Source organism: Oryctolagus cuniculus, chromosome X, assembly GCF_964237555.1.
Source record: "Oryctolagus cuniculus chromosome X, mOryCun1.1, whole genome shotgun sequence".
In the NCBI taxonomy this organism is placed as follows: domain Eukaryota; kingdom Metazoa; phylum Chordata; class Mammalia; order Lagomorpha; family Leporidae; genus Oryctolagus; species Oryctolagus cuniculus.
This window is the reverse complement of record NC_091453.1, coordinates 91563463-91582448: the sequence shown is the minus strand read 5'-3', so window position 1 is coordinate 91582448 and position 18986 is coordinate 91563463. Positions and strand designations below refer to the sequence as shown.

The 18986-nt window shown below is 42.2% G+C and overlaps 1 protein-coding gene across 7 annotated transcripts in view; it reads left to right on the top strand.

The window, feature by feature from the left end:
• Nucleotides 1-18986, top strand: part of CENPI (centromere protein I) — a 69255-nt gene that overhangs the window by 34226 nt on the left and 16043 nt on the right. For all 7 annotated transcript variants that reach the window (XR_007912123.2, XM_008273131.4, XM_008273128.4 and 4 more), the window contains exons 16-19: nt 2484-2619; nt 3491-3615; nt 6190-6238; nt 6705-6923. Coding sequence is in view for 6 of the 7 variants with exons in the window: in XM_008273131.4 (XP_008271353.3) it covers nt 2484-2619; nt 3491-3615; nt 6190-6238; nt 6705-6923 (529 nt within the window). In the remaining variant the exon portion in view is untranslated. The remainder of the gene's footprint in view (nt 1-2483; nt 2620-3490; nt 3616-6189; nt 6239-6704; nt 6924-18986) is intronic.

Genomic DNA, 18986 nt, shown 5'->3' with positions numbered 1-18986 from the left:
TTAGCCAGCTGACTATAGGGGTGCCTGCCCATGTGAATGGTCTCCTAATCCTTCCCTGCTTTCTCTTACACTGAACCATCATAGTGATTGGGTGGTGTTAGAGTCATCACCATCTGTCAAGCTGTAAATCTGTGTGTGTGTGTGTAAATTCCTTTCTCCTTGTGCATAATCTTGTTACAAATAGGGTGGCCGGCGCCGCGGCTCACTAGGCTAATCCTCCGCCTTGCGGTGCTGGCACACCGGGTTCTAGTCCCGGTTGCGGCGCCGGATTCTGTCCCGGTTGCCCCTCTTCCAGGCCAGCTCTCTGCTGTGGCCAGGGAGTGCAGTGGAGGATGGCCCAAGTGCTTGGGCCCTGCACCCCATGGGAGACCAGGAGAAGCACCTGGCTCCTGCCATCGGATAAGCGCGGTGTGCGCCGGCCCTGGTGGCCATTGGAGGGTGAACCAATGGCAAAGGAAGACCTTTTTCTCTCTCTCTCTCTTTCACTGTCCACTCTGCCTGTCAAAAAAAAAAAAAAAAAAAAAACCACACGAAACAGGAGGGTAAAGCTGTGAATATACATTTGTAGTTCTTTTCCTAATCCAATTAACAGTGGATTGAAAGATAGGAGTGAGAAGATGAATGCATGGATTGAACTAATGTATATGTATGGTTTGGTGATTTGGGGAGAATGTAAGATATCCAGATCTGGTTTTCACCAGAAGAATGAAAGATGCCAAGTGTTTGTCTAATTCAGTTCTAGGATTGAATTGAATTCCAGTGAATTTATTTTCAAGATAGATTTAGTTATTTTTAAAGATTTTTTTTAAAGATTTATTTATTTACTTGAAAGTCAGAGTTACACAGAGAAGGAGAGGCAGAGAAAGAGAGAGAAGTCTTCCATCCGCTGGTTCACTCCCCAGTTGGCCGCAATGGCCAGAGCTGCGCCAATCCAAAGCCAGGAGTCAGGAGCTTCTTCCAGGTCTCCCAAGTGGGTGGCAGGGGCCCAAGCACTTGGTCCATCTTCTGCTTTTCTAGGTGCACTAGCAGGGAGTTGGATTGGAAGCAGAGCAGCTGGGCCTAGAACCAGTGCTCCAATATGGGATGTTAGTGTTGTAGGTGGCCACTTAAGCCACTACACCACAACATTGGCCCCCAAAATATATATATTTTTTAAAGATTTATTTTATTTATTTGAAAGAGTTACAGAGAGAGGTAGAACCAGGGTGAGAGAGAGAGAGAGAGAGGTCTTTCATTTGCTGGTTCACTCCCTAAATGACTGCAACAGACAAAGCTGTGCTGATCTGAAGCCAGGAGCCAGGAGCTTCTTCCGGGTCTCCCACATGGGTGCAGGGGCCAAAGGATTGGGCCATCTACTACTTTCCCAGGCCATAGCAGAGATCTGGATTGGAACTGGATTAGCTGGGACCCGAACCAGTGCCCACATGCGATGCCGGCACTGCAGGTGGCGGCCTTACCCGCTACGCCACAGTGCCAGTCCCCAAAAATATTTTTAACAGTATTTTAGCTCAGGAGTTCAGACAGAATTGGGTTTTGAATTGTGTACTTTAAGTTTCAATCCGTGTGTTGCATTGTAACTAACATTACAGGAAACTATCCTGAAAGTCATTTTAATGTTTATCCCTTTAAGCCACCTGTGATGTGATAGGGATTAATTATGTCTATCTTTTTCTAATTTATCATTTTGTCCATTTTCAGATTTTATTCTGGGTTTTCCATGTCACTTTATCATGCACTCTTTTTTTCTCCCTTAACTGTTGCTGGAATACCTATTTAAAAATTTTAAAATTTATTGTTATTTGAAAGGCACACAGGGAGAGATTTTTTCTTTCTGTTCATTTACTCCTCAAATGTCCGCAGTGGCTGAGGCTGGGCCAGGCCACTGCCAGGAACCCCGAATTTGATCTGTGTCTCTCGTGTGTGTGGCAGGATCCCAAGTACTTGAGCCATCATCTATTGCCTCTTAGAGCGCACTTTAGTAGGAAGCTGGAATCAGAAGCAGAGCCAGGTATTCTGATATGAGATTACTGCACCTTATCCTGTGTCAAATGCTAGCCCCAGAATACTTGTTTTTCTAGTATTTTTATATATCTTTCACTTAGAGATTTCCCTAATTGAGGAGTGTTAGATTTTAATGCATAGCAATTACTAGAAGCTATGGTGACTACTGTGATCTGTGGACATTGATAACATGATCTAATGTCTGTCTGGAGTTAATCATTTTTTTTTGTCTGATATTTACTAGTAGAGTCTAGCTGCTGAAGATATTCTATGAATTGATCTTAATGGTTCCCTAGAGGGCAAAGTGTAGTTTTATGATTAATCACTATGGTTTTTTTTTTTTATAAAAAATTTAATTATATGTTGGAGCACTGATAGTTTTTGAAATCCCTACCAGTATTTTATATATTATCCAGTTTTAGCTTGGATGTTTTGAGCATTTTTGCTCCTCTGGATCTGAATGTTATGGTTTCTTATTGCAGAGACACATCGTTGTGTGAATCCATGAACTCTGTGTTTAAACTCGTTCACTATGTAGGGTGGCTGTCCACTATTGGCATGCGCTTGGAGAGCAACAGTACTTTCTTGATGCACTTTATTTTGGATTTCTTTGAGACGGTAGTATACATTTCATTTTCCCTATATTGATTTTTGTGATGGCTGTCCATAGGCATGTTATTTAAATTTTATGTGCAAACATTAATGTAGGCTATGATCTTATTTGCATAGTTCAAATAACCTTACATTTTGAAGTCAATGATTGTATTCTTGCCTGAGTAACAGATTTCATCAAACAAAATGGAAAACAAATGCACTGCTTTTTATGCCCAGGTATCACTTTAATAGATATTGACCTGAATAAATCTGGCCCTAGACAGAAATCTGTTTCTGGTGTCACTTTTTGTTTTATCTGTTTTACATCCCCAACTCCTGGCAAAAACTAAAAGTATCTTCTTGTTTCTTCAGGTCTCTACTCCTGCCTTTCAATCACATTATTCCTTTTGGTACATTATACCTTTATGATTCTGTTGTTGTTCTAGTGTTCTATAGTATTTAACCTGTACAGAACTACAAAACTATTATCCATGAAGTACCCATTAATATCCCACTTTTCCTGGCTTCCTCCTTTCACTAATATCTGGTTTTCTTGTATGATGTATTTGTTTGGAAGAATATTCAGTTGTTTTACAGGTTGACAGGTAACTGATATGATAAGTAGTTACGGGACTTAAGGCAAAAGGAATATTCCCTTCCTCTACCCTATCACCTCAATACCAGTCCCCAGAAAGAATGATTTTATTATTGGTCTTCTAGAAATAATGCTGTATGGTAGGATTAATGTTTGGTGAAGTTTATTTTACAGGAGTTGGTCAGGTCCAAACGAAATGTTATATTATTACTTATTTTATACTGATGATTCTTTGGCTGAACTTGGTTGCAGAGTTCTGGGGAGGAATCCACATACTGATGCTGTCATTTTTCCCCAAAGGCGTGTGACATATATTTAATTTATAACCTTCCATTGGTGGTGTTGTTTCCTCGTGCAATCTTCTATTCTGCACTCTTCACCCTGGATGCCAGTATCCTGAACCAGCTCTGTTATATTATGCACAGGTACAAAGCTTTATTTTTAAACACTTTATTAATTAGTATATCATAATTCTGTCTTCATCCTTCAACTATAATATGGTAAAAATTCCTCTTCATTTTCTTTTGGGGGCCTGTGGAAATACGAAGCATGGTTTTCTTTTGGGCATGACACTCCAGTATGGGATTGTGCTAGTTGGTCGTGTTTAAATCCTCCACTGCTTGAGACATGGAATCTTAAAAAATATAGTTAATGACCTTTTGAGCAATAGAGCTGTTGCACTCATCATTGTTAATTCTAATTGCTGTTTCTTAAAAAAGTTAGTCTTGGGGTTGGTGTTGTGGCATAGTGGGTAAAGCTGTTGCCTGTGATGCCAACATCCCGTATGGGCACCAGTTCATGTTCTGGCTGCCCCATTTCTGATCCAGCTCCCTGCTGATATTCTGGGAAAGCAGCAGTAGAAGTCCCAAGTCCTTGGGGCCCCTGCCACTGACATGGGAGACCTGGAAGAAGCTCCTGGCTTTGGCCTGGCCTAGCCCTGGCCATTGAGGCCATCTGGGGAGTAAACCAGCAGATAGAAGATCTCTCTCTCTCTTTCTAACTCTTTCAGATAAATAAATAAATCTTAAAAAAATCATTTGCTGAGAAATGCTTCTCTTATAAAAATGTTTTGTAGGAAATAAAAGGAAATATTTCTAATTATGTGAAACTTTTAAAGTATTATTTCTGATCTCCTGTAGTTCTTTTACTTATGAACTGACATTACTCTTTTCAATCCATAAATATAGATCCTTTTGGCATAACATGTTAGACTATGTCAAGGTTAAAAATTTTTTTTTTTTTTGACAGGCAGAGTGGACAGTGAGAGAGAGAGACAGAGAGAAAGGTCTTCCTTTGCTGGTGGTTCACCCTCCAATGGCCGCTGCGGCCGGCGCACCGTGCTGATCCGAAGCCAGGAGCCAGGTGCTTCTCCTGGCCTCCCATGGGGTGCAGGGCCCAAGCACTTGGGCCATCCTCCACTGCACTACCGGGCCACAGCAGAGAGCTGGCCTGGAAGAGGGGCAACCGGGACAAAATCCAGCGCCCCGACTGGGACTAGAACCCGGTGTGCCAGCGCCACAGGCAGAGGATTAGCCTATTGAGCCACGGCGCCAGCCAAGGTTAAAATATTTAAAAACTACTTAAAAATAGTTCTCAGGCAAGAAAATAATTACATTTCTTTTTTTTTAAACTCACAAATGCCCTTTTAGTATCTTATTTTATTTTTATTTTTTTTTAAAGATTTATTTATTTACTTGAAAGTCAGAGTTACACAAAGAAAGGAGGAGAGGCAGAGAGAGAGAAAGGTCTTCCATCTGCTTGTTCACTCCTCAGATGGCCGCAGTGGCTAGAGCTGCGCCGATCCGAAGCCAGGAGCTTCCTCCAGGGCTCCCATGCGGGTGTAGGGGCCCAAGGACTTGGGCCATCTTCTACTGCTATCCCAGGCCATAACAGAGAGCTGGATGGGAAGTGGAGCATCCGGGACTCAAACCGGCACCTGTATGGGATGCCTTCGCTGCAGACAGTGGCTTTACCCTCTGCACCACAGCGCTGGCCCCAAAATAATTACATTTCTAAATTTCTCCTTTATCCTTTCTATTTCTTCATTTGTTCTTTCTTAAGAAAGTGCATTCCTGGGGCAGGAATTGGACATAGCAGTTAAGATGTCAGTTGGGACACCTTGCTACATCTCCTGTTTGAGTGCCCAGGTTCAGATTGCAGATTGCAGCTCTGCTTCCAATTCTGGCTTCCTAGTAATGTGCAGTAATGCAGCAGGTGATGGGTTAAGTAAATTTGGGTCCTTAACACCCATGTGGGAAGATTCAGATTGAGCCCAGTACTGACTATTGTGGACATTTGAAGAGTGAAACACAAGATGGAAGATCTGTCTCTACCTATCTGCCTTGCAAATATATAAAAAGAAAATGTTCTCTCTCAGTGACTGACTGCTTTTGAGGCTCTATTATTTATTTATTTATTTGAGAGACATCCAGAGAAAGATGAAATTCCCATCTGCTGGTTCACTTCCCAAATATTTGCAACAGCAGGGATTGGGCCAGACTAAAGCTGGCAACCAGAAACTCAGTCCAGATCTCCCATCTGGGTGACAGAGACCCAGCTACTTGAGCCATCACCTGCAACCTCCCAAGGTATACATTAGGAGGAAGCTGGAATTGGGAGTAGAGCCAAAACTTGAACTCAGGTACTCTGATATGAAATGTTGTTATCCCAAGAGACTTTCTGCTAGGCGAATGCCTACCCGCATTGATGTTTTGATAGTGAAATATTAAAAACACTTCTTTTATTGTTTTTTGTTGAGGTATAATTTACATGTACTCTTGTGTTCATCTTAAATGTACAACTCAGTTTGGAACTTGTATTGCTTTTTATTCGTTGAGGAGAATGTACCACAAAAGGATCAATACCTTAATTAGACAACTGGGTATTTGTGTATATGCACAATTGCATATAATTACATTTAACATATACATTATTTTACATTTCAAAGGTATTACATTCTAAGTCATGTTAAATGTTTCATCCTATTGTTCTTTCTATAGGTATCATAAAAATTTGACTGCTGCAAAGAAAAATGAATTGATACAAAAGGTAAAAATGATAAATTTCTGAATTAATTTACCTTTTTTTTTAAAGATTTATTTATTTGAAAGAGTTACAGAAGGAGACACACATACACATACACATACACACACACAGAGAGAGAGACAGAATGAATATCTTCATCCACTGAGTCACTCCCCAAATGGCTACAATTGCCAGGGCTGGGCCAGGCTGAAGCCAGGAACTTCATCCGGATCTCCAACTTGGGTTCAGTGGCCCAAGCATTTGGGTCATCCTCTGCTGCTTTTCCAGGCTTGTTAGCAGGGAACTGGATTGGAAGTGGAGCAGCTGGGACTTGAGCTAACACCCATATGGGATGCTGGCACTGCATATAGTGGCTTTACCCACCATGCCACAGTTATTTAAAAATTAAATATTTATATATATGACATGTTGAGAATAAGAAGGAAAGGGAGAATAGTTGGTAATGACAGTTTTGTTTCTTTCCCACCAGGCAAAATCAAAGCTAAGTTTCAGCAGCAAGACCTATAAGGAGTTTAACTGCTGTTTGACAACCATGGTTGGTTGTCTGTGGACATCCAAGCCCTTCAAGAAGGGAATACGTTTCAGCCCTGAAACCCTTGAAAAACTTGGAGTAGAAGAGCATAAAAGGAGTTTGAATTTAGTCTACCACTCTTCTCTGTTGGGTTATGCTGTTTCCTTCTTGCTACAGGTAAGGGTATTTAAAAGATTTTTAGATTTTATATAATAATACTGTAAAAGCTAAAATAGAAAGGCCATAGATTTATGTTGGATTTGCAAGACACATGTTCAGTTACATTTTAAAATTTATTTATTTGAAAGAGTTAAAGTGCGAGAAGGGGGTGGAGGGACAGAGAGGAGGTATCCATCTTCTATCCACTGGTTCACTCCCTACATGGCCGCAATGATTGAGACTGAGTGAGATAAAAACCAAGAGCCTGGAACTCCATCCAGGTCTCCCATGAGGGTGACTGGGGTCCAAGTACTTGAGCCATCTACCACTGCTTTCCCAGGTTCATTAGTAGGCAGCTGAATTGGAAGCGGAACAGCCAGGATCCAAAACAGTGTTCATATGCCCACATTGCAGTCAGTGGTTTAGCCTGCTATGCCACAATGCCAACCCATTATTATTTTTTTTGGAAAGATTTATTTATTTATTTGAAAGTCAGTGTTAACACAGAGAGAGAGGTCTTCCATCCGCTGGTTCATTCTCCAATTGTCCACAATGTCTGGACCTGTACTGATCGAAAGCCAGGAGCCAGGAGCTTCTTCTGGGTCTCTTATGCAGGTGCAGGGGCCAAAGGACTTGGGCCATCTTCTGCTTTCCCAGGCCATAGCAGAGAGCTGGATTGGAAGTGGAGCAGCCAGGACTTGAACTGGTGCCCGTATGGAATGCTGGCGCTGCAGGCGGCAGCTTTACCCGCTACACCACAGCGCCGGGCCCCCCCATTATTTTTTTTTAAGTGCTAACTAAAATTGGTGTTTCTGCTTGGCTCTGGAGATTCAGTTAAGTAAGTGTCTTCTAAGAAAACTTGGGCTTGTAGCAGATATTGACTTGTAAATAAATTACTAAAATAAAGTGAGGTGAAGTGAGAAAATGTGCAGTTGTTGGAAAAATGAAAGGGAGATTAGTTCACCTCTGCTTGGGAGGGAGGAGGCCATGTAAGGAAAGGCTTCAAAAAAATAGAATCTCTCATAAAATTCTTGACAAGATGGAAAATGTAGCCTCAATAATACTAAAATCAGAATCAAGCCAAAGATTGCTGATTGAATGAATGAATATCTATGCTGGTGGTCAGCAGTGGTAAAAGGGGAATCTTTTTTTTTTTTAAGATTTGTATTTATTTATTTGAAAGGTAGAGTTACAGAGAGGAGGGTGGAGAGAGAGAGAGAGAGGGAGGGAGGGAAGGAGGGAAGAAGGGAGGGAGCATGTGAGCAATTGCACACTTCTGTCAACTGATTCACTCCCAAATGGCTACAACTGCCAGGGCCAGGCCAGGCCCAAAACTCCATACAGGTCTCCCACATGGGTGCAGGGACCCAAGTACTTGGACCATCCTCCACTGCTTTCTCAGGTGCATTAGCAGGGAGCTGGATTGGAAGTAGAATAACTGGGGCACAACCTGGTACTCATGGGATGCTGGTATCACAGGCAGCAGATTAACTCGCTGCACCGCAACATCAGTCCCCAGGGGATTATTTTTTTTAAGATGTGTTCATTTATTTATTTGAAAGAGCACACGTGAGAGATATCTTCTGTCTGCTGATTGATTCTCCAAATGCCTACAACAGCTGGGGCCAGGCTGATCTGAAGCCAGAAGCCTATAACTCCAACCGGGTCTCCCACATGGGTAGCAGAGGACCAAGTACTTGGGCCATCTTTTGCTGCTTTCCCAGGTGCATTTTCAGGGAGCTGGTTTGGAAATGGAACAGCCAGAAGTGGAACCAGCACTTCCATATGGGATGCGAATGTTGTAAAAAGCAGCTTAATCTACTGGGCCACAACACCTGCCCTGGGATAGGAGTGCCTGAGGGGTATCCTTCTTTTTTTTTTATTTATTTATTTATTTCTTTTTGACAGGCAGAGTGGACAGTGAGAGAGAGACAGAGAGAGAAAGGTCTTCCTTTGCCGTTGGTTCACCCTCCAATGGCCGCCGCTGCAGCTGGCGCACCGCGCTGATCCGATGGCAGGAGCCAGGAGCCAGGTGCTTTTCCTGGTCTCCCATGGGGTGCAGGGCCCAAGCACCTGGGCCATCCTCCACTGCACTCCCTGGCCATAGCAGAGAGCTGGCCTGGAAGAGGGGCAACCGGGACTAGAACCCGGTGTGCCGGCGCCGCAAGGTGGAGGATTAGCCTATTAAGCCACAGCGCCGGCCCTTTTTTTTAAGATATTTATTTATTTATTTGAAAGGCAGAGTTACAGAGAGGCAGAAGCAGAGACAGCGAGGTCTTCCATCCACTGGTTCACTCCTTAGATGGCCTCAACTGCTAGAGCTGCACCGAAATGGAGCTGCACTGATCCAAAGCCAGGTGCCAGGAGCTTCTTCTGGGTCTCCCACACAGGTGCAGGGGCCCAGGGACTTGGGCCATCTTCTACTGCTTTCCCAGGGCATAGCAGAGAGCTGGATCAGAAGTAGAGCAGCTGGGATTCAAACCAGTGGCCATGTGGGATGCCAGCACTACAGGCAGTGACTTTACCTGCTATGGCACAACACCAGCGCCACTGAGGGGTATCCTTTTTTTTTTTTTTAAAGATTTATTTATTTATTTGAAAGTCAGAGTTACACAGAGAGAGAAGGAAAGGCAGAGAGAGAGAGAGAGAAAGTCTTCCATCTGATGGTTCAATCCCCAATTGGCCACAACAGCCAGAGCTGTACAGATCCGAAGCCAGGCGCTTCTTCCAGGTCTCCCATGTGGGTACAGGGCCCAAGGACCTGGGACATCTACTGCCTTCCCAGGTCATAGCAGAGAGCTGGACAGGAAGAGGAGCAGCCAGGACCAGAACTGGTACCCATATGGGATGCTGGCGCTTCAGGCCAGGGCGGTAACCCGCTGTGCCACAGCGCTGGCCCTTGAGCAGTATCCTTTTAAGACTTTATCCTCAGCCCTGTCGTTTTCAGCATTATCAGTGTCTTGAAGAAAACCTCAAAGAGTGTGTGTGTTAAATGCTTGAATGGCACAACAGGGTGTGATTACAAATACCCTGAAAAAAACAAATACCTGGAATATTGAGAAATGTAACAATTCTCGGCCAGCGCCGCGGCTCACTAGGCTAATCCTCTGCCTAGCGGCGCCGGCATACCGGGTTCTAGTCCCGGTTGGGGCACCGGATTCTGTCCCGGTTGCCCCTCTTCCAGGCCAGCTCTCTGCTATGGCCAGGGAGTGCATTGGAGGATGGCCCAGGTGCTTGGGCCCTGCACCCCATGGGAGACCAGGAAAAGCACCTGGCTCCTGGCTCCTGCCATCGGATCAGTGCGGTGCGCCGGCCGCAGCGTGCCGGCCGCGGCGGCCATTGGAGGGTGAACCAATGGCAAAGGAAGACCTTTCTCTCTGTCTCTCTCTCTCTCACTGTCCACTCTTCCTGTCAAAAAATTAAAAAAAAAAAAAGAAATGTAACAATTCTAAAGAAATCTAAAAATGAAGAAAAATATGTAGAGTGGAAAAATAATCATTGGATCAATGTTTAATAAATGCATATAGGGGCCGATGTTGTGGCATAGTAGGTTAAGCCTCTGCCTGCAGCACCAGCATCCCATATGGACACTGGTTCAAGTCCCTGCTGCTCCACTTCAGATCCAGCTCCCTGCTGGTGGTCTGGGAAGGCAGTGGAAGATGGCCCAAGTGCTCAGGCCCCTCCTCCCATGTGGGAGGCCCAGAGGAAGCCCCTGGCTTTGGGTCGGCCCAGCTCTGACCGTTGTGGGCATTTGGGGAGTAAACCAGCGATGGAAGACTCTCTCTCTCTCTCTTCCTCTTCCTCTTCCCTGTAACTCTGCCTTTTAAGTAAAAGTCAAAAATAAAATAAATTTTAAAAAAATGTACTACACAATTAAAAAAAAAAACATGCATGTCATCTACTAGGCACTGTAGTGAACAAGACATATGTGAATATTACCTTCATAGAGCTTACAGTCTAGTCAGAGAGGCAGCCATTAAACAGTTTTCTTAGAATAAAGCATGAGTAATGTAATTGGGAAAGTATAGCGGAAAATGAAAAAATATAAAGGGCTGCTAAGTTCAAACTTTGTAGCAGTGATGCTAATCAGAGTTTTGAAGGATGCAGGTGAACTTGCCAAGACAGAAGCAGAATTCACAGAAAAGCACAAAGATGCAGAGCCGATTGTCAGAACGAAGGCAGCAGATTTTCCTGTGGAGGGCTAGGCTGTAAATATTTTAGGTTTTACAGAACCTGTAATCTTTACCAAGACAACTTAACCTTGCTGTTGTAGTATGAGTATAGGTGGTGTGTAAACAAAGAGGCATAGTTGCATTTTAATAAAAGTTTATTTGCAAAAACAGGCACAGGACTGGCTTTGGGCCATGATTAGCTGACGCTTATGTTAGATTAGAGCCTGCTTGGTTTGGGCCACTTGACATATGAGGGGACTTCAAAAAGTTCATGGAAAATGCATGATATGAGAAGAGCTTTGTATGGATTTTAGAAGTTTTTGCACCACAATAAGTTTATCTTTTTAAGTCTATCGTCCTTGAACTTTCTGAAGTACCCTCATGTAATAGTTCTGATATACTACAGGGTCGAGAGATACTAGACAGGGCGGTGCTGTGGCTCAGTAGGTTAATTCTTCCCCTGCGGCACTGGCATTCCATATGAGCACCGGTTCTAGTCCTCTTTGATCCAGCTCTCTGCTGTGGCCTGGGAAAGCAGTAGAAGATGGTCCAGGGGCCTGCATTGTGGCGCAGCGGATTAACGCCCTGGCCTGAAGTGCTGGCATCCCATATGGGCGCTGGTTCGAAACCTGGCTGCTCCACTTCCAATCCAGCTCTCTACTATGGCCTGGGAAAGCAGTAGAAGATGGCCCAAGTCCTTGGGCCCCTGCTCCCGCATGGGAGACCCAGAAGAAGCTCCTGGCTCCTGGCTCCTGGCTTCGGATTGGTGCAGCTCCGGCCATTGTGGCCAATTGGGGAATGAACCAGTGGATGGAAGACACCTCTCTCTCTCTTTCTCTCTCTCTCTTTCTCTTTCTCTCTCTCTCTCTCTCTCGCTGCCTCGCTGCCTCGCTGCCTCTCCTTTCTCTGTGTAACTCTGACTTTCAAGTAAAATAAATAAATCTTAAAAAAAAAAAAAGAAGAAGATAGCCCAGACGCTTGGGCCCCTGCACCCATGTGGGAGACCAGGAAGAAGCTCCTGACTTCAGATCACCTCAGCTCCGGCCGTTTTGGCCATTTGAGAGTAAACTAGTGGATTGAAGACCTTTCTCTTTGCCTCTCCTGCTCTCTATCTGTAACTCTATCTTTCAAATAAATAAATCTTTTTTTTTCTTTTTTAAAGAGATACTAGACTGGATTGTAGCATGGTAGGAGATGAGGTTTTAAAATGTAGGCAAGGACTGGATAGTGAAAAAAGCAATATGGAACCCTTCAAAAACATATTGATGGATTTAATATTTAAATAAATATTACATTTTTAACTATATAGAAGGATTTCAGGGCTGCTAGATCTTAGTGATTTTCTGATATTCCTTCCTCTTGTTTTTCCTCTTGCCTTTATAATAACTTGCTTATTTTATCACTAAGTATATACAAACCTGTTCCAAATTAATATTACTAATTTGGGATGACTAGATGAAATATAAAATATTTTTGGGTCTTCCTGCTCCTGTACTAAATTCTACTACAAATGTACAGTGTAAATATTGTAACAATGTAAATATTGTATTTTATATACAGTTAGGTACATTTGTTTTAGTTTGTTTTCATGTTTTACAGATGCTTTTTTTAGATATAATTTTATTCTTGAACTATGTAAAACATTTACATAATTCCAATTTTTTTTATTAGACAGAAATAGCTTGTATCTGCTGGTTTGATCAAATGCCCCAGGTCAAAGCTGTGAGCTGGGAATTCACTGTAGGTCTGGGAATTCAATGTAGGTCTCCCATGTGGGTGGCAATGACCCAACCACTTGCACTGTCACCTGCTACCTCCAGGGAGCACATTTGTGGGGAGCTGGAATTGGGAGCAGAGCCAGGACTCAAACCGAGGTGCTCCAATACGGGGTGTGGGCATCCCAACTGGTATCTTAACCACTAGCCTAAGTGCCCTCCCCAGTTCCAGTTCTAAACTCTGAAAATCTCACTTTGTTCCTTGCTTCTTTCAAGTCTTCTCATCTACTGTAGGTAACCGTTTTTATTGGTTTTTGTTTTTCCCATCCAGTGTCTTGATGATTCCAATGTCTGATGTCTTTGTGTGTTTGTCTCTGTTGCCTACTTTTTCTGCTACTACTTTCCTGTGCTTTTTAGATTTCTTTTGTGCCTGGTTGCCTTTGACCATGTGCTGAACATCTGGAATATTAGTTGGTAGAAATAATTTAAAAACTAAAATGATACTATCCTACAAAGGATTTTCATTTACTTCTCATAGGTAGCTGGGTGTGCTCTTTGTCTGAAGCTACCCAAATTCAAGTTCTATGCCCAAGATTCCCTGGACCATAGGAGGTCAGACTACAAGCTTGCCATCCATCCACAGTAATTTTTTTCATTTTGCATAACCACAAAGAGATACCACCTCATATCCATTAGGATGGTTACTATTTTTAAAAATCCCCATAAAATAATACGTGCTAGCAAGGATGTAGTGAAAATTGGAACCCTTGTACATTGCTGTTCTGAGTATGACCTGGTGTAGCTGCTAGGGAAAACAGGATGGTGGTTCCTCAAAAACAGAATTACCACATGATCCAACAATTCCCCTTCTGGATAGATAGCCAAAAGAATTGAGGGCGGAAACTTGAACAGGTAATTGTATACCCAGGTTCGCAGCAGCATTATTCACATTAGCCAAAAGTCAGAAGCATCCTAAATGTCTATAAACAGATAAACAGTGTGGTATATACCTACAATGGAATATCATTCAGCCTTGAAAAGGGTGTTCTATTATGCTTATTGCAGTAAGCCATTAACAAAAGGACAAACACTGTGTGATTCCACTTAAAGGAGAGACATAGAGAGGCCGTACTCATAATGTCTTCATACACTAAAGTTTTAAATTTGATGAAGTCCAAGTTATCTATTTTTTTCTTTCGTTTCTTATGCTTGATGTCATCTCGAAGAAATCATTGCCAAATCCAATGTCACAAAGCACTTCCCCTATGTTGTCTTCTAGGAATTTTAGTCTTAAGTCTTAGGTTTAGGTCTATAATTGATTTTGGGTAAATTTTTATATGGGCTGTGAAGTAGGGGTCCAACTTCATTCTTTTGCATATGAATATCCAATTTTCCCAATACCAGTTACTGTCCTTTCCCTATTGAGTGGTCTTGGCATCCTTTGGTAAAAGATCATTTGGCCGTATACATGAGTGTTCATTTTTGGGCTGCTTCATTCCATGAGTCTGTATGTCTGTCTTTATGCCAGTACCACACTTTTATTTGTTATTATAACTTTGTAGTAACTTTTGAGATTAAGAAGTGTGAGAATACTGTTTTTAAATTATTTATTTCATGTATTCCTTCTCTGATCTTTATTCTCTTCTTTAGGTTTGGTTCCCTCTCCTTTATAGAGTTTCTCAAAGCAGTGGATTATAGAATTGAGATGTCCCTTTTAAATGTTGTCATTTACAGCTATAAATTTATCTAAAAATATTTTGTCCCTTTTTAAATGTTGGCATTTACAGCTATAAATTTATCTAAAAATATTTTCTCATTTTCTTTTTGGCTGAACCTTTGACCCATTGGTTATTTAGGAGTATACTGTTTAATTTCTACGTATTTATGAGTATCTCCATTTTTTTGTTGTTGATTTTTAAAATTTCATCCCATTGTGTACAATCACCCTGGGATAACAGTAGTTTTAGGACATAGTTTTCTTTAACTGCCTTTTCTTAATCTGTCTGTTAAGATTGTCTGCTTTGTTGGAATTATGTCCTCCTTTTTAAGGTCCACTAATTACTGACCAATTGCAGTATTGTTTTTGACAGTGTCCTGGGGCATAAATTGCTAAATAGTCTGATTTAATTAATTCAGACAAAGGTGGTTTTTGAAGCCAACCTGAAGGTGTTTTTTTTTTTTTTTAAGGTTTGTTTATTGTCCAGGGCCGTTGCTGTGGTGTGGTAGGTTCCATTCTGGGTTCTCCTCTGGGTGGCAGGAGCCCAAGGGCTTGGGCCATCATCTTCTGCTGCCTTCCCAGTCACATTAGCAGGGAGCTACATCTGAAACAGACTGCTGGGAATCGAACCCTGGCTCCAGTATGTGATGCTGGGGTAGCAAGCTTAAATTTGTTCTGTCCTTAAGAGGGCTTCCTCTTGGTTGTCTCTTTTCAAGTTCTCTTTCAATGAGGTCGCTTAACTGTAGTTTAGTTTTTTCCTCTTATGGAGGTTATTGTTAAATACCCTTATGCTTGGACTTCCTCCACACTGTTTCAAATAAGTCAGTTCCTTTGTGGACAGCTTTGCAACTCTCTCTTTTTATGGACTGCTTCTCTCCCTAGGAAAATCTCTGAGCCACTGTTATACTGGACACTAGGCAGTGTAGTGACTTTTCTATTCTCTTACCTCTCCCAACATGGAATCTGCATGATGAGTGACTTGCGGCAAAAGTGGTCAAGGCACCAGTATTCTTGGCCTGCTGCAGCTGGGATAAAACCTGTGCTGAGTGAGGGCTGAGTGAAGGAAGGGAGGCCTGAAGTCTTGGCCACACTCACTGGGAAGGAGCTGGTCACGGTTCGGGTGCCGCAGATACGTGCTGTTCTAATTGAGTTTTAGTACACTACCTTAAATAATTGTTTGACGTTTCTTGTATGCCCTTAGGACAGTTTCCAGAGACTGAAAGTGCTGGATTTTTAAAAATAGTTTTTGGTGACTTTGCCCATTTTGCTGCTCCACAGAGCACTTCATCATTTCATCCTGGTAGTGAAACTCCATGTAGGTACTTTTTAACTAATCAAAATATCATTATCAATCCTTAAAAAGTTACAATTCCTTAATATCTTGAAATATACTAGTGTCCATATTTCCCCAGTTGTTTCATCACTGTTTTTCAGTTTCGATCAGGATCTAAATGAGATCCATTCATTGCAGTCATCAGATGTGTCTCTTGAATCTTAATTTCTTAATCCTCCTTTTTTCTTCTACCATTTTATTGATTTATTTACAAATTGTTTGTCTTGCAGAGTTTTCCACAACCTAGATTTTACTGTTTGCATCCCCGTGGTATCATTTTCTTGTCTCTGCTATTTCCTGTAAATTGATAGTTAGATCTAAGGGCTTAGTCAGATTCAGGATCTTTTATAATTTTTTGTGTGTGGCAGGAGTGCTCCATAGAGAGCATTAAGTATTTCCATCAGAAGGAACTTAATTATCTCGTTGTCTCTCTTGTTGTGTTAGAGGGCATTGATGGCCATCCTCAAATTTTATCATTCCTTCTCCTTTATTAACTGAAATATTTTTTCTAAAGGAAAACTTATGTTCATTTTGATGCTTAAGATTTAAAAAAAATGACCCTCTTTTAGTTGTCCTCAGTGAAAGGGTTGGTACACATGGCCTAGCTTACCATTACTGAAAAATCAAAATAAATTTAAGAAGTTGGAAGTTACCTCTTGGTTCAAATCCTGGCTCTGTTGCTGAGTAACTATGATCTTGAACGAATTCCTCTAACTCTTCGGGTTTCGGTTACCTTTTCTGTTGAATAGGAATTATAGCACTTACTTCCCTGTGAAAGCAATGTTGTAAAGACTAAATTTCATGAAGCATATGATCTCAGTATCTTTGGCATTTAGTAACTGCTTAGATGATGATGGCTGTTATTTACTTATTAATCAAAAAATTGCACATTAGTACAGTTTTTAAACAAGATTTATTTATATATTTGAAAGTCAGAGTTATACAGAGGGAGAGGCAGAGAGAGAGAGGGGTCTTCATCTGCTGGTTCACTCTCCAAATGGCTACAACAGCCGGAGCTGGGCCGATCCAAAGCCAGGAGCCAGGAGCTACCTCCAGGTCTCCCACGCGGGTGCAGGGGGACTTGGGCCATCTTTTACTCTCTCCCAGGCCATAGCAGAGAGCTGGATTGGAAGTGGAGCAGCTGGGTCTCGAACCAGCACCCACATGGGATGCCGGTACTGCAGGTAGCGGCTTCACCCGGTATGCCACAGCGCCGGCCCCAATACAGTTTTTAAAATTAATTTATGTCATTCAGGGATACTTTTATGACAGTTTTTTAAAAAAAAATTATTTATTTGAAAGAGTTACAGAGAGCGAGAGAGACAGAGAAGGGAGAGGGGGAGGAGAAGAGGGAGAGAGGGAGAGGGGGAGATGGGGAGAGGGGGAGATGGGGAGAGAGGAAGAGGAGAAGAGGGGTAGAGAGGAAGAGGGGAAGAGGGGTAGAGAGGGTGGGAAGGAAGGAGGGAAGGGGAGATAGAGATCTTCCATCCACTGATTCACTCCATACATGGCCACAAGTGGCCAGCGCTGGGAAAGGCTGAAGCTAAGACCCAGGAACTCCATCTAGATCTCCCACATAGGTGGCAGGGGCCCAAACACTTGGGTCATCTTCTGCTGCTTTCCCAGGTGGACTTAAAGGGAGCTGGATCAGAAGTAGAGCAGCTGGGGCACAAACTGGCACCCATATTGATGCCAGCATTGCAGGAGGCAAAATAGGTGAATTCATAGAGATAAATATTGGTAGTTTTTAAAATATTTTCCCAATAGTTACTTAGCTCCCCTCTCCAGAAGCAGCCATTCTTTGGAGTTTCTTGAATATCCTCCTGCAAACATGCTGTATATTTCTGTGTAAATTATCTTTTTCTAAAAAAAAAAGATTATTTATTTGAGAGGTAGAGTTATAGAGACAGAGAGGAGAGACAGAGTGAGATATCTTCCATCTGCTGGTTCACTCCCCAAAAGGCTGTAATGGCCAGGATTGGGCCAGGCCAAAGCCAGGAGCCAGGAGTTTCTTCCAGGTCTCCCACGTGGATGCAGGGACTCAGGGACTTGGACCGTCTTCTGCTGCTTTCCCAGGCATATTAACAGGAAGCTGGATTGGAAGTGGAGCATCTGCGACTTTAACCTGGTCCTTCTGGGATACTGGCACTCCAGTCAGCGGCTCTACCTGTTGTGCCACAGCATCAGCCCCTAAATTATCTTTTTCAACACCATGTGCTATAACACACTTTTTTGGCTCTTGATTTTTTTTAAGATTTATTTTATTTATTTGAAAGACAGAGTTACAGAGAGAGGTAGCGACAGAGAGAGAGGTCTTCCATCCACTGGTTCACTCTGCAGATGGTCGCAATGGCTGGAGCTTTGCCAATCCAAAGCCAGGAGCCAGGAGCTTCTTCCAGGTCTCCCATGCTGGGTGCAGTTTTCTACTGCTATCCCATTGCCTCTTGATTTTTTGACTTGATATCATGACTTTTATTTCCTATTAGTACATATAGGGCTTTGGTGTTTGTGTAGTATTCCATTGTATAGATCTAATGTCAGGTAGGCAGACCCTTATTATTAAAATTCTCAGTTGTTTCTAATCTTTTTAAATTATACTATAATGAATGTTCTTTAATTGCATAAATTATTTCACGTGTAGATGTGTTATATAAAATTGCTCAAATTATTTTCAAAAGACTTACCTTTTTAATATTGTTGAGTAGTATCAAAATGCTTTAAAAAGTTTGCCAGTTTACATTCCTGCTAACAATGAGTGGGTGTCCATTTTTCCATACTCTTGTTGACACAGTTACATCTTTCCAATTTTTAGTTGGAAAAGTGTGTAATGAATCATAGTAGAATAAAATTGATTTTCATAAATCAGTTCTGTTTTTTCAGAGAAAGATAGCTTTAAGACTCAGTCTCTAGTAAATATCAGCTTGGACATAGGTAAGCAAACTTGTTTTAGAAGATCAGGAATTGTTATATACTTTTAAATCAGAAAGGGGTTTTTAAAATGTTTAAGGAAGGTTGGTTCTAGAAGGTTAAATAAAATCTAACAGCGGGGGCTGGTGCTGTGGTATAGCTGGTAAAGTCACTGCCTGCATGCTGACATTCCATATAGGTACTGGTTCGAGTCCTGGCTGCTCCACTTCTTTTTCT